Source organism: Clarias gariepinus, chromosome 26, assembly GCF_024256425.1.
Source record: "Clarias gariepinus isolate MV-2021 ecotype Netherlands chromosome 26, CGAR_prim_01v2, whole genome shotgun sequence".
In the NCBI taxonomy this organism is placed as follows: Eukaryota; Metazoa; Chordata; class Actinopteri; order Siluriformes; family Clariidae; genus Clarias; species Clarias gariepinus.
The window spans coordinates 1944540-1958252 of record NC_071125.1 but is presented as its reverse complement, the minus strand read 5'-3'; the positions used below and the strand labels follow the sequence as shown (position 1 = coordinate 1958252).

The following is a 13713-nucleotide window of genomic DNA, read 5'->3' as shown; positions in this document are numbered from 1 at the left end:
GCATGGTCTCCCTGTGTTTGCTGGGTTTCCTTCCACAGTTCAAACACATGCTAATTGGCATTTCCATTGTGTATATGTGTGTGCCGTGCGATGGGCTGGAACCCTGACCAGGCTCCAGGCCCCCATGACCCTGTACACAGGGTAAAGCGGTATAATCGATGAGTAAGTGAGTAAATTAATATTCATCATACGTGGCTGTATTCAGATTGTGATGTAAGTGACAGATATTGCATTCTGTTGCGCAGGTACTCAGGTTAATTTTCTTGGATCCCCATTGAGATTATACATATTTTAATCATATATGTCTAAATAAGGTTTTAACCTTTGTCTTAAAAAAAAACCTTGATCCAGCTGACTAAAAAAACTATTTTTTGGAAGCTGCGGCTTTTTCTGTGTTTATTGTCATGGCAACCAGTTCTGGGTTGCTTGTTTGATAGTTATGCAATATATAAGGGCAGATCAAGTCAAACCAGGACTTTCGATTGCTCAAAATAACAGAGCACAGTTCTAAAAGTAAAAATGCCCTTTATTTCTCTATATAATTCCCGGCTACATTAATGCACTTAATGCACATAATCCCAGTGTTTCACTAGTGCTTGGATACCATCAAGATAGAAAGTTTTCTAAGTTTGCCAGAGCCATGATTGGACTGCCTACTTTTACGTCTGAAACGCTGACCTCCCAGGAACTCTAATAGGCCAAACATGTGAAAATGGCTTGTAGTAGAATTCATGGTTCCATCTATCACAGCAAGCCTTCCAGGTCCTGAAGCAGCAAAACAACCCCAAACCATCACACTACCACCACCATATTTTACTGTTGGTATGATGTTCTTTTTCTAAAATGCTGTGTTACTTTTACACCAGATGTAACGGGACACGCACCTTCCAAAAAGTTCAACTTTTGTCTCGTCGGTCCACAAGGTATTTTCCCAAAAGTCTTGGCAATCATTGAGATGTTTTTCTGCAAAATTGAGATGAGCCTTAATGTTCTTTTTGCTTAAAAGTGGTTTGCGCCTTGGAAATCTGCCATGCAGGCCGTTTTTGCCCAGTCTCTTTCTTATGGTGGAGTCGTGAACACTGACCTTAATTGAGGCAAGTGAGGCCTGCAGTTCTTTAGATGTTGTCCTGGGGTCTTTTGTGGCCTCTCGGATGAGTTGTCTCTGCGCTCTTGGGGTAATTTTGGTCGGCCGGCCACTCCTGGGAAGGTTCACCACTGTTCCATGTGTTTGCCATTTGTGGATAATGGCTCTCACTGTGGTTCGCTGGAGTCCCAAAGCTTTAGAAATGGCTTTATAACCTTTACCAGACTGATAGATCTCAATTACTTTTGTTCTCATTTGTTCCTGAATTTCTTTGGATCTTGGCATGATGTCTAGCTTTTGAGGTGCTTTTGGTCTACTTCTCTGAGTCAGGTAGCTCCTATTTAAGTGATTTCTTGATTGAAACAGGTGTGGCAGTAATCAGGCCTGGGGGTGACTACAGAAATTGAACTCAGGTGTGATAAACCACAGTTAAGTTATTTTTTAACAAGGGGGGCAATCACTTTTTCACACAGGGCCATGTAGATTTGGAGTTTTTTTTCTCCCTTAATAACGTAAACCTTCATTTAAAAACTGCATTTTGTGTTCAATTATGTTATCTTTGACTAATAGTTAACGGTTTTTGATGAGCAGAAACATTTAAGTGTGACAAACATGCAAAAGAATAAGAAATCAGGAAGGGGGCAAATAGTTTTTCACACCACTGTATAAACTATTACATATAATTATAAACTATCAAATGTTTATTAATTTGCATTTTTTAAAATGTTTTTTTAATACCAAACACCAACAAGCCACCATATTAAACGGGGGTCATAACGTATGCAAATAAAAAAATTAAATATGTATTAAAATAAGTGGGCATGAATTTGAAAGTAAAAGCTTGTGTAGTAAGTGGTGTAGAAGAACGGGGGGGAAACGGTTTCTATTAGAGCTGCTAGTTTCAGGGGGTTTGATACTGAGAATAAACAAGTGATTCGCAGACAAATGCAGATAACAGAAGTTTGTCTCATAATCCCGCAGGCATGTCTGTATTTTTGTATTCCATTGTTCACATTAGGTTTGTTCTTTCTCTCTACTTTACCTGGATTTGTTTTAGACTGAATCACTGGGTTTTTTAAAACCCTGCTTACATTAGGTGTGACTACTGTACAGTATATACCAGTCTAACCTGATATGAAAACCTGAAAATTGTTTGATTGTTCATTTGAAAGTATAGTAATATAAATGATGTCATCACATTTTGAGATGCAGCACCCTTACCCCTACCTTTACAAGTTTTTTTTGTTTGTTTGGTTCAGTACACCTTATATTCAAATAGTAAATTTTTTTTAGGGAAATTGAGAGATCCTCTTAACAAGACAGGTAATGTAATACTTAAATAAAGTTATACATCAATTAAAATAAAAATATATCAAGGAAACTGTGGTGTTGGCTTATATAATTTCTTCAATTCATTGCATAATTTCATACCATATGTGAAAAACCATATATTTTATAGTTTCTTTGCAAAAATTACATAGCGTGCTACAGTATAAAAAGATATGTTCTCTTTTCTCTGGTTACATCGGGTCCTGCTTAAAAGTCTGGTGGCCCTGCTCATGCATCACTGGAGCCAGTCATCCGATAAGAACCATCTTTTTCCTAGACTCTAAAATGAAATTATTTCCAAAGAGACCAAATTAAGCAGTAGACAGGGTAACATTTCGGGGATAAATGGCAGCATATAACGTATTCCTGCACCGCAAACAAAATGTCCCCATGCCACGTGGTGTTTTTCTGCGTTCCTGAGATCACCTGATGGGGCCGGACTCAATGCAGGGCTGTCTGACCAAATCATGTTTCTGGAAGAGTAATTCTGGTCAGATTTTTTTCTTTTTACTATTCTTAAGCTATTTATTTGGGTAACATGTCCAGGACAAACTCACACTTTGTGCAATAATTAAAAAAAATAATAATTTTCAAATTTTTAATGTTTACAAGATATTATTTATTGGCCATACACCAATCATCTATAATATTAAAACCACCTAGGTTTTGGGTACCCTATGTGCCACTAAGGCAGCTCCACAGGACCTCTGTTGTTGTTGTTTTTTTTTGTGGTGTGTGGCACCAGGACATTGGCATTGGATCCTTTGGGTGCTGTGGGTTGTGGTCTCCATGGATAAGACTTGTTTGTTCAGTGCATCCTCTGGGTACTCAATTGAATTGGGATCTGGGGAGTTGGGAGGCCAGTTTGGCGGCCTTGGGTCCTACTGTATGCCTGATGAGCCCCATGCATGGTGGGCCATGGTGCACTGGGTGTTCTTGTGCTATTCTTTTGTGGCCAGCATTGACTTTTCTGTGGGATTAGACCAGACAGGATGACCTTTGGTCCCTGTGGGCATTGGTGAGTCTTCGCTGGCCATGATCCTTTGACCAGTATATTGGTGTATAGTTGGCAATCAAGGTTGTTCATTTCCCCTGGCAATGGTGTTGATGTTATGACTGATGGGTGTATGATCACAAACACAGCTTTATGAGTTTAAAATAATGTAACTATATTTTAATTTTGTCTGTTTCTTAAAATCACACATTAGTTGTCGTACTGTAGATTGATATTTGAGGTAATAGTTGATGAAGAACATGGACTATAACGCTAGATTGTCATTGTATTTCTTGAACATATAAAGAATTTAGTTTTTCTTATGATTGTACAATGACATTTTTAATAATTATTCTTATGGTCAAAAACTGCAGCAGATTGCATTGCCTTCTGGAAAAACTAAACTTCTAAAATTTGCAGTTTTGCAATTTTTGATTCCTACAAAAGCTCCTTTCTTGCACTAATCTCAGTAATATAAATGAAATAAATTAAATACATAATATATAATAACAACATTTCTGAAAACATCCTGTCCGCCATTAGCATGCTTGAGTTTGTTGTATTGTCAGTCTCCACAGTTCACCGAAACAAGTTTTAGGAAGTTAGTGTTTTACAATGTTAAGATATGAACCTAAAAATGGTTTATTGTACAAGTTCTCTCAGGGTTAGTACAGAATGTGACTATTCCCACAAAAAAAGATGTAAGCATAAAATGCTAAACATTAACAATTTTAATGACATAAATTGTCAGTTACAAACTGTTTTACAAATTGTTTTCCAGATCTTAAATTAAAACTTATATTTTGATACCAGTGAAACATAAAATAAAATCATGTTTAACACCAAAATACATTATGTATTAATTTTATTATATATTGTTTTTTATATTATTTAATAATTTTCCTTAATACATATGAATGCATTTTGTTTTATCTGCTTTAACAAAAAAATGATTATTACACTAATAATGATAAAATCATCATGTGTCTGGCTAAATAATTTAGAATGTTTTACATGATTTTAGTAGATTCTGCTAGGGGGGGGGAACAAGCTGTAAATACTACTTAAAAAATAATATGGGTCTGGCTAAATAATTTAGGATTTTTTACATGATTTATTCAAGTAAATTCTTCTAAAAAAAAATCAAGCCTTAAAAAAAACTGCTTAAAAATAAAATGTGCAATATTGTTACCATTTTTTTAAGTAGATTTTTTCCAGTGTGTATTTTTTTAAACCTCTTCATAGATTCATTTAAAGTTGTAGAATGTTATTTAAGAAGTAATTTTCTAACGACTTTAGAGCACTGTAAAGCAGCTATAAACGGCCTTCCATGGTACTGATAACCACAAAGCGTACATTTCTTTTTCATGAAGATGTCAGAATATTTACATGTAAGTCGCAACTTTAACACTGGAGACACTGTTACACTGGAGATGTTACTGTATATATAAATGTATCAACAATATTTACACTTTTTATAACCAGGTTAAAGCAGGCTGTCCAGTTGTTCAGTAAGTACTGTGAAAACCTTTATAAAAGAGCATCTGTTAGTACATTATACTTCTTTATTTTTCACCTTTAATAAAACAGTAACACAAATTTTACACTCAAATATACAGTATATTCGCAAGTCCAGTTTACAAGATAGATTGGTTCTTTCAGCAAAATAGCTCATTCATTAGAATTTAAAATGGACCATAAGATAAAACATTTGTTTTTTGGTTGTGCTTTGATTTAATCCTTGCCTGTGTCTAAGCCTTGTTTTTAGTTATGATGTTTAACATTCATTTTAATGGTAATGTATTTTTACCTTTTTTTTTGTTTTGCATGCAGTGGATTGGAGCCTTATATAGAAACCTAACAGTCTGCTGTTCTGGTGCGTAATTACAGAGTAAGAAGGAAGGGTGTTTCGCTCAGTGCACAACCGCATCTATTTCTCCACTGAAGTGTGTCTATAACTCCTCAACTCCTCTACTAGTGTTACAATCTATGATCTGTGGGGAAAAAAAGAGGAACTTCCTTGCCTGTAACTTTCTTTTATGTGAAAAGTGCATATATAGTCATCTGCTGATTTATATGTTTGAAGTTAATTATGTCAGTTCCAGACAAAAAACAAAAAAAAAATATTTTTATGGACTGTGTATGTTTTTCTGCATTGACAATATAAAGTTTATATCGTAAAAAGAAATGACATGCTGACCCAGGTTAAAACAAATAACTGTGTCCACACACACATTCGCTTAGTTAAATTTAGATTGTGCCTTTTTTGTTGATGTGTAATAATAATAACAATAATAATCATAATAATCAGTGCAAATTAATTATACATGTTTAATAGAGACAGAGAGAAAAACAATACATAAACATTATGTATTGGCATAATGTTAAAAACATAACATAAGTTGGAAGTGTTGTCGTCTGGGTAATTAATCAAAGGTGCATTTCAGCTGTATAACCTGCTCAACCAGCTCAGATTGCTTGTATCTGACGTAAATAACGAACTGACACAGTAATCTTAAACTTAAACAAAATCCCAATTTACTTAGACATAAATTCTGTATTAGTCAAGAGACAAAAAAAATAAAATGCATGCTTACTGCTATAGTGTTATTATCAATTAAACATATAACTGAATAATAATGTATAATTTTGTAGTGAAATTAAAAGAAAGCACATCCTACACTGGGAGGCTTCAAATAAACTCTGCAGTACATTTTAACCAAAAGCCACATGACCATCATTTATCATTGTAAACTACTGAACAGTAACCAATTTTTTCATGTTGGAGTACAAATAAGAACTCTACCACTTTGCAGGATTTTTTTTTTTTTTTAATAAAACTAAAAGCATATTTTAAAAACTATTTAACTGGGAAAATATGTCAAAGTCCAACAGAATGGAAAGAGTTCATAAGGAAACAATTTCTTATCCGTTCATGATCCGACATGTTCAGACATGTCCAGCTTTAATGAATGTAGTAATTCAAGGTCTGATTTTGTCCTTAAGAACCCAACACACCATAACACACACAGGGACAAACAGCTGTAGATATGAAGTATTTCTACAATTTTACAACATAATGCAAAACAAGGCTGTAAAAACAAACCAGGAATTTGGCAGCATTATTGCATCCAGGCTGTTTTTGTTCAACTTCATTAGACTTACACCTTTTATAAAGCCTAACAGACATTCCCCTAGGACATACAAAATGATCCAAAGACACAAGTATGACAAGTCATAAGGCACATTTTAAAATTGCAAAGGTACAGTAATGTTTATAACTGACTAAGATTAATTCTAAAAACTCCCACAGCATTTGAAAATTTTAAAAAAAGAGAACTTGACTAATGGCTAATCAAAATAGTCAGTCATTGTTCCTGGTATCCAAAGATGTTTTGGTCTGTGACTTAAGAATAATGAACAAACAAGTAAAAGTTCTTAAACTCCTCAAAGAAATGAGACTCATCCTGAAAGCTCCACGAGTAAGACATGGGTTTGCATGACTTCTTCACAGCATGGACCACACACTTGGGGAACTTCTCAAAGACAAGCTCTGCCACTGTGACTTTCTTCTGCTCCTGGATTAACTGCTGGATCTGAGCTTTGTCTAGAGGTTCAGGAGAGGCGCTGTAGGAAACCACAACATTCAAATTCTCATCTGAAGGCACCTGAAACCTGCTCTTGCCTGTGGCGCACTGGTAGTCCTTCTTGCTGGTGAACAAGCCTTTTGGCGAGTTAAAGACGCGGACTGACCAGCTCACCCAGTCGTACTTCACTTTCAGGTTCTTGATGATCATGTCAGCCAGCTCCTGGTTGCTTTTGTCCTTGTGATCCCTGACCAGGCGCTTGATATCGAGCTCGGCCTGACTTGGGAAGCTGTTTATGCAGTCCTCGATGACCGCACTCATTTTTGACTGGACCACCTTCATCTTCTCAGCCCAATCTCTGAGCTGCTCCTCTTCATCATCAAAACCTTTCAGAGCTGTGTGGCCCATCAAAGCGATGAGACCTATGCAGAACAACTGCTTTAGTCTGGCGCAGAAGTCTTCCACGGGTCGCCGGCTTTTCTGTTCATAGTTAAGAGTGATTTCCAGGATGGACTCTCCTTTGAAGCTATCTCCGATTGCAGCACCGTAAAGCGTGTGCAAGTTTTTGTCTCCACCAGTTTTCATGAAATGCTCCAGGAATTGCTTCTTCTTGGCTTCCCGAAACTTTGGCTTGGCGTTTAGGATGTCCATGTACTTGCGGAACTGGTTGGTTATATTCTCCTCCACTGAGAAGTAAGCTTCGTCCATGCCGCTTTTTTTCACTTCGTCATTTATGCGCTGGATCTCCTCTGATATGACCTCCAGACGCTCACGGACTTTCTGAAACTGTTCCTTCATGTATTCTGCTTCCTTGCTTTCTACATTATCTAGTGCCAGCTTTACAATGGGAGCAGCGATGGAGAAAACAGGGAACAGATCTCCAGCGAAACTGGCCAACACCTCTGCTCCTTGCTCAAATACCTCCATTACATTCTCTACCACATCCTTCTTAGATGCAACAAGTTTCTGTAGATTTTCCGCCATTTTTTAATCTCTTTGGAAATCTGTGTGCAAAAGAAAGTAAAAATGGTCAGAATAAAAATGGTCATATTGCTGATACACTTAAACGAGTAACCAGGTGGCAAAGATCCCAAACATGAAATATTTGCAGACAAGCTTTAAGCCAGAAGGTGGTAAATATAGAACTTACACTTGGTTGTGTTTTATTTTCAGTCTGTTTGCTGTGCCGGAGTGGGAAAGGGTGAGATCACTGTGTGAGAAAAAGGAAGACAAGCGAATCAGCTTAGTTATCAGAGTAAGAACCGCTCAGTAACATCCCACCCATGAGCTAATGACTCAACAATGCACCAAGAATTCACACTGAGGGACAGAAATGACACTCCACAGGCCACATACCAAGGATAAATCGACATTTAACAGTGTCGCCTTCATCACTCACCATAATCCCACCTTCCCCAAATAAATAAATAAATAAATTAAATATATTACCACTGGCCTGTATAACAGGCAGCTTTATCTCTAAACTCAGGACTTTCCCTGTTCTAACACCAACACTGCAGCTTAAAACATAGATTAGGTACCATAGACACAATATTTAAAAAGCATATGAGCTTTTAGACTAGCCTTGGAAAGATCAGTTGCTGATCTTACAAACACAGGCTAAGTGATGACTGTAATTAAATTCAAAATTACAAATGAGATGTGGCTTATAGTGAACGGAAACATGATATCTTCATATAATTCATAAACCAGATAGAATTTGGGATATTCTTTCCATTTGCAGTGTGTGCAAGTGCCACTGTGGGCGGACAAACGGTTAATAAGGTAGTTCGACTCGCTGAGCAGGAGCACATTTTCCAAAGCAACCCTGACAGTTTCTATGGAAACCAGACAAAAGAAAAATGAGGCTGTCTGTTACACTTTGATGGAAAGCCTTCCCAGTTTACTTGCTGTTTACTTTTTTTAACAGCTTTCTTCCCCCAACCACATGCACAAAGAATTAGACTCTAAACAGAACTGATCTCCGTATCCATTTTGTTCTGTGAATGCATGACTTTACAGAATTTATTTTATTCATGTTACACCACGGTGCTAAATCACTCTGGATTCTGATTTTCTATAAAATGCTCATGCTGCTTATATTAATTCATAAATGTTCTAACGTTATCTTTTCTACACTAACCAGGATTCATTTGGTAGGTGCTTACTAAAATCTATGGTTTAATAATAAGCACATTTTTAAAAAGGTGTTGTTATTAAACTAAGGAAATAATTTAATAACTGGTATGGTAAAGCTTTCTTTAAACATACACTGATTCACTATTTATGAAAGGAGTCTCCAGTGTCAGAATTAAAACTAGAACTAAGCTTTCTAACCTAGCACTGTCCTATTTGTAACAAAATAAACTATATTAACTTAATGAAAGTGAGGGAACAACTGTACTGTAAGTGATAATAGAAACTAACTTCTAACTAACATTAAAAAATAATGTGCCATTAATAATACAATTAATGCAATTGTCAGCATAACGTTAAAATATTCTGGGTCATGCTGTTATACTTTAGTATTCTATTATATTTACTATATCTATAATATATTCTATATGTAAGAATATAATCAAGTCTAGGTTGTTTACAGTAACTGACTGATAATTACTAACTTCCTGATGTGGCAATTTAATAAAATATAATTATACTTTTACACTTGGCAATGTTTTTTTAAATTACCTGGATGTACAGCAAACACATTTATAAACAGTATTTATTTCAGTGCAACATTGTTAAAAGGTAGGTGTACATACTTTACATTACCCAATTTTTGGATTTTAATAAGCAAAACAGTTGAGATTTTGATTGGATAATTACTGCAGTGATTAGTACGTTTCAGCTGCAACAATTCTTTTAGTCCTTTGCTTTAGTTTCAGGTCTAGGCTCAGCAACCGTATGTTGTAATAAAATGAAGTCAGCTGACGACCTGACTGTACTGAATGAGCATGCTCAACTCTCCCATTGACATTAGTGTTAAGTTGCATGAGGTTGCTGGAACAATTCCATGGTGAATATGTCCCTCAATCAAAGCTAAAGGCCACCTTTTTGGCCAGGCAGTGTGCATTTCACATTTTAATGATTAGTCTAAATCCTGAATAAACATTTAGAGCTTACAAAATAACTGATTTATTTAATGAGTAACTAATAATCTATTGCGCTTTTCTACTGAAAAACTTCCTCCAAGGCTTTTTTCTGCACAAGACAGCATTAGAAGAGATTAGACAGAACATTACAGACTGCCTCATCCCTTTCCCTCCCCTGGGTTACTGCAGCACTTGAAAGAATCAGGAATTACAGTAAAACACACCACTAATGCAGTGTTAACATATCGGATAATGGTTGAGGTTTTAGACTTCTTAAATCCGAGGTCTAAAAATCATTATTTTGAAGTACAGACACTCCTGTAGATGTTCCCGCCTAAATACAGGAGCTCCACAGCGCAAGAAGCTAAAAGGCGGAATTAATAAAACAACTGACAGCTAAATGTCCAGAGAATGTGACCCAAATTCTTTTTACGGCAATAGCTGACCCTTACTAGAGCTTTCCACTAGAGCTCCTTTGTAAAAAATCACCACAGAAAAAAAATATTTGGATAATGTTCCATTTCCCTAACCCTTTCCCTACAGTTGTGTTTGGATCACATTGTACATTTATGCGGAGGTGTACAAGATATGGACACAGCTTAATAAAGTATCATCTTTACAGTTTTAATGTATAAAGCTGAGTGAAGTAATGCATACACCTACAATGCTTAAAAACAGATACATGATGCGCAGAGACACTGGAATTGACGTGTCTGTAATCTTAAGAGCCACAAAGATTTGATTCTCAATAATGTTAGGTCAGATACGCAGAGATGCGTAATCCTCTTTCCTCAATTTTTCGAACGATATAATACATATAATGTGAATGTAAATGCATTAACCTAAGTAAACTCTACAGTAGAGCTTAGTGAAGTATAACATATAGCTATAATGCACCTATACCGTACAATAATACAAGTATAAAGCCAGTGTGTATCTTTTAGTCCATATTGTCATGGCGCGAACTTGTGACGTGCATGTTCCTAAATGTTTTAGCCCCTCACTCCCTACATAGTCTGCTTCCCCTTCTGCAGGTATGTGAAAGGGCAGGGCTACTAGATTGGGCATGACTGGCGCAGGCTAAGTGGAATGGATCTGGGCGTGTGTCACTTAATAAAAGCAAGCGAGGAGCTTTGCTCGTGGTAGAGTTCAAAATTCAGAGTTTAAGGCTCAAAGGCGGTTAGACTGAACGAGACAGTCTTCGTGATCCAGCCGCCAAGAAGGAAAAGGCCACTGTGTTCGCTGGTAAGGCCCCTGTTTCCAGTAGGGGTAAGCCGCCTAGACGTCGGAAGTCACTAAGGGCTCATGCGTAAAGCCACACCAATGGGTGGCTGGGTGGGCCAGCTGATTGTGACAACAAGAGGAGCCGCTTAAAAAAACCCTGCAGGGACTGCTGTCCATGAGGATTTAACGCTGCCAACCTAAACACATTAATGACATGCGCCCTGGGTACTTCAAAAGGTAAGCACACATTGAAGGCGGGTAGATTGAATAACGCCATTGCAACAGCCTGAGCAAACTGTGCTCCCATTGCACCTGCCTAAGCTTACTTCACAAAGGCGAGTGGACTGTACACAGCTGATTCACCTGCTTGAGGTCACTTCACAAAGGCGAGTGAACTGAATACTTCCAATTGACCTGCCTGAGGTCATTTCATAAAGGCGAGTGGACCGTACACTGCCATTTCACCTGCCTGAAATGGTTCATGAGAGCAGCATGTAAGAAGGGTGATGCCACGCGGCCTGGGGACATCGAGGACGGATGCACTGAAAGCCGCCATTTAATCGACACTTTGGAAAAAGCAGTAAAAAGGCCTGCACAAGCCACAGTGGCACTATCACTTTTGCCGAATGTCAGCCTGTGCAATCCAGCTACCGAGAAGGAAAAAAAGCTGCTGTATTCGCCGCTACGGCCCCCGTTCCCAGGTGGGCAAGCTGCCCAACTGATGGACATCATCAGGATCCCGTCTGAGGTGGCCCAATGGATGGGTGGACGGGGCCGGTTAACTGTGTCTGTGGAAGCCGTATCAGCGTGCACACGTGCACAGCCTCACTACATTACTCCCTCCATCCTTTCAATTCCTTCTATTTATTCCTAAAAAAAACTACCCTTAAGACCTCCCCTTGTGGGTATACATACATACATACTGTACATACATACATACAGTGTGTTTACACACACATACACACTCACGTGTGTGTGTGTGCGTGTGCACTTTAGTAAATGTATAAAGAACACAGTTATGTCAAAGGTACAAAAAGTCAGTAAACAGAACACATATCCTTATTGGATAAGTAAAAAAAAAAAAAAAAAGGTTTAAGAAGCTCGCGCTCATAATATTTTTTTGTATAAAGGGCTCGCGCTGGTTGAGTTACTTCCTGGTTGGCCGAAGACCAGAAAGTAGAGTTTTCAGTGACTCTGTTTTGAGATATTAACATACTTTCAGCGAACTACGTGATCGAGAAAAGCTTTTGTAACTAGCCTAATACATCATGAAGTCGAAACAAGTTTAATTTGTGTTTAAAAAAAAAAAACCGTCGGGAATAACTTCCGGTTGTTTGGTTAAAGAGAGAGAGAGAGAGACGCCCTGGGTTTTACTAAACTTCTCTCCTACAACAAATTACTTTTCTGCATTCACACATCTTACGCTACACTGTTTGCTGCGATGTAATATCAGACTGACATTTATTCTATGACCAAAAACTCACCTTAAACTCGCGGTAGAGTGAAAGAAAGAGAGTCAGCTCTGTGTTTAAACCCGACTTCATCAACTGTAGTTTCCCTTTTTTTCAGCCGAGTGTCGGACACACCCATCTGTAAAGGCATGAAGTTTAATCTTCACCATTTTAACCCTTCCTGGGGTTATTACTGTGCTGAATTCACATTCACAGTTGAGTTCCAGCATTGTGTGGATAATAAACTTTTTATTTTTTATTATAATTATTAATAAATAGAATGACCTCTTTCTTGTAAACATTATGCTATTGTTTATTTTTGGGCAAAAACAGTATTGGTGCTAATTTTATTTATTTATATATACAGAAAATGTGTGTGCCAAAGAAGCTACATAGAACATTGAGAACATTTATGCAACATGGAAGTGACCAATCTTGCTTACCTTAAGTCAGTTTCTAACTTCAGATTATTTTTTATGTGCCCCAAAAAAAGCAATTTTTAGGGATATACTTTCTCGCTTTAAACAATAATAATTTCAAATGCAAATCATTATTTTTTTATAAGTATTCATTTTACAATTGGTGTAAGCTTTTTCAGTTTACACCATATGACGTATAACAAAAATCTGACCAAAAAATGGCTTAAATTAAAAAAAGAGAGAGAGATGGTTTTTGGTAAAAGCTTTCCATACCACCATATTAAATTTATGTTGCAACATCTACACAATTTTGCATTTTAAAATAAAACACTTTTTAAGGTTTATATCTTTTCATCTGGAATCTAAAGTGGCAAAGTTTCATTTGGATAAAAATTAGCATTTAAATTCGAAAACGTTAAAGACACTATATAAAAGGTGATAAAATTGTATTTAGCAAATGTGTTTCTTTTTATCTGATAAAAATATAAGACACTTTTTAGTCTTTTTTAATATGAGACAAAACTTTTAGCACC

At 36.9% G+C, this 13713-nt stretch overlaps 1 protein-coding gene across 1 annotated transcript; it reads right to left on the bottom strand.

The window, feature by feature from the left end:
• Nucleotides 1-4954: 4954 nt before the first annotated feature.
• On the bottom strand, nt 4955-12886 carry rpz4 (rapunzel 4). The gene is made up of 3 exons (XM_053487801.1): nt 12795-12886; nt 8145-8204; nt 4955-7998 (listed from the first exon to the last, which is right to left on the bottom strand). The coding sequence occupies exon 3, from the start codon at nt 7976-7978 to the stop codon at nt 6815-6817; it is 1164 nt and encodes a 387-aa protein (XP_053343776.1). The 5' UTR covers nt 7979-7998; nt 8145-8204; nt 12795-12886; the 3' UTR covers nt 4955-6814.
• Nucleotides 12887-13713: the final 827 nt, after the last annotated feature.

Coding starts and splice junctions, on each gene's coding strand:
- rpz4 (XM_053487801.1), bottom strand. CDS start 7,978: ATGGCGGAAAATCTACAGAAACTTGTTGCATCTAAGAAGGATGTGGTA.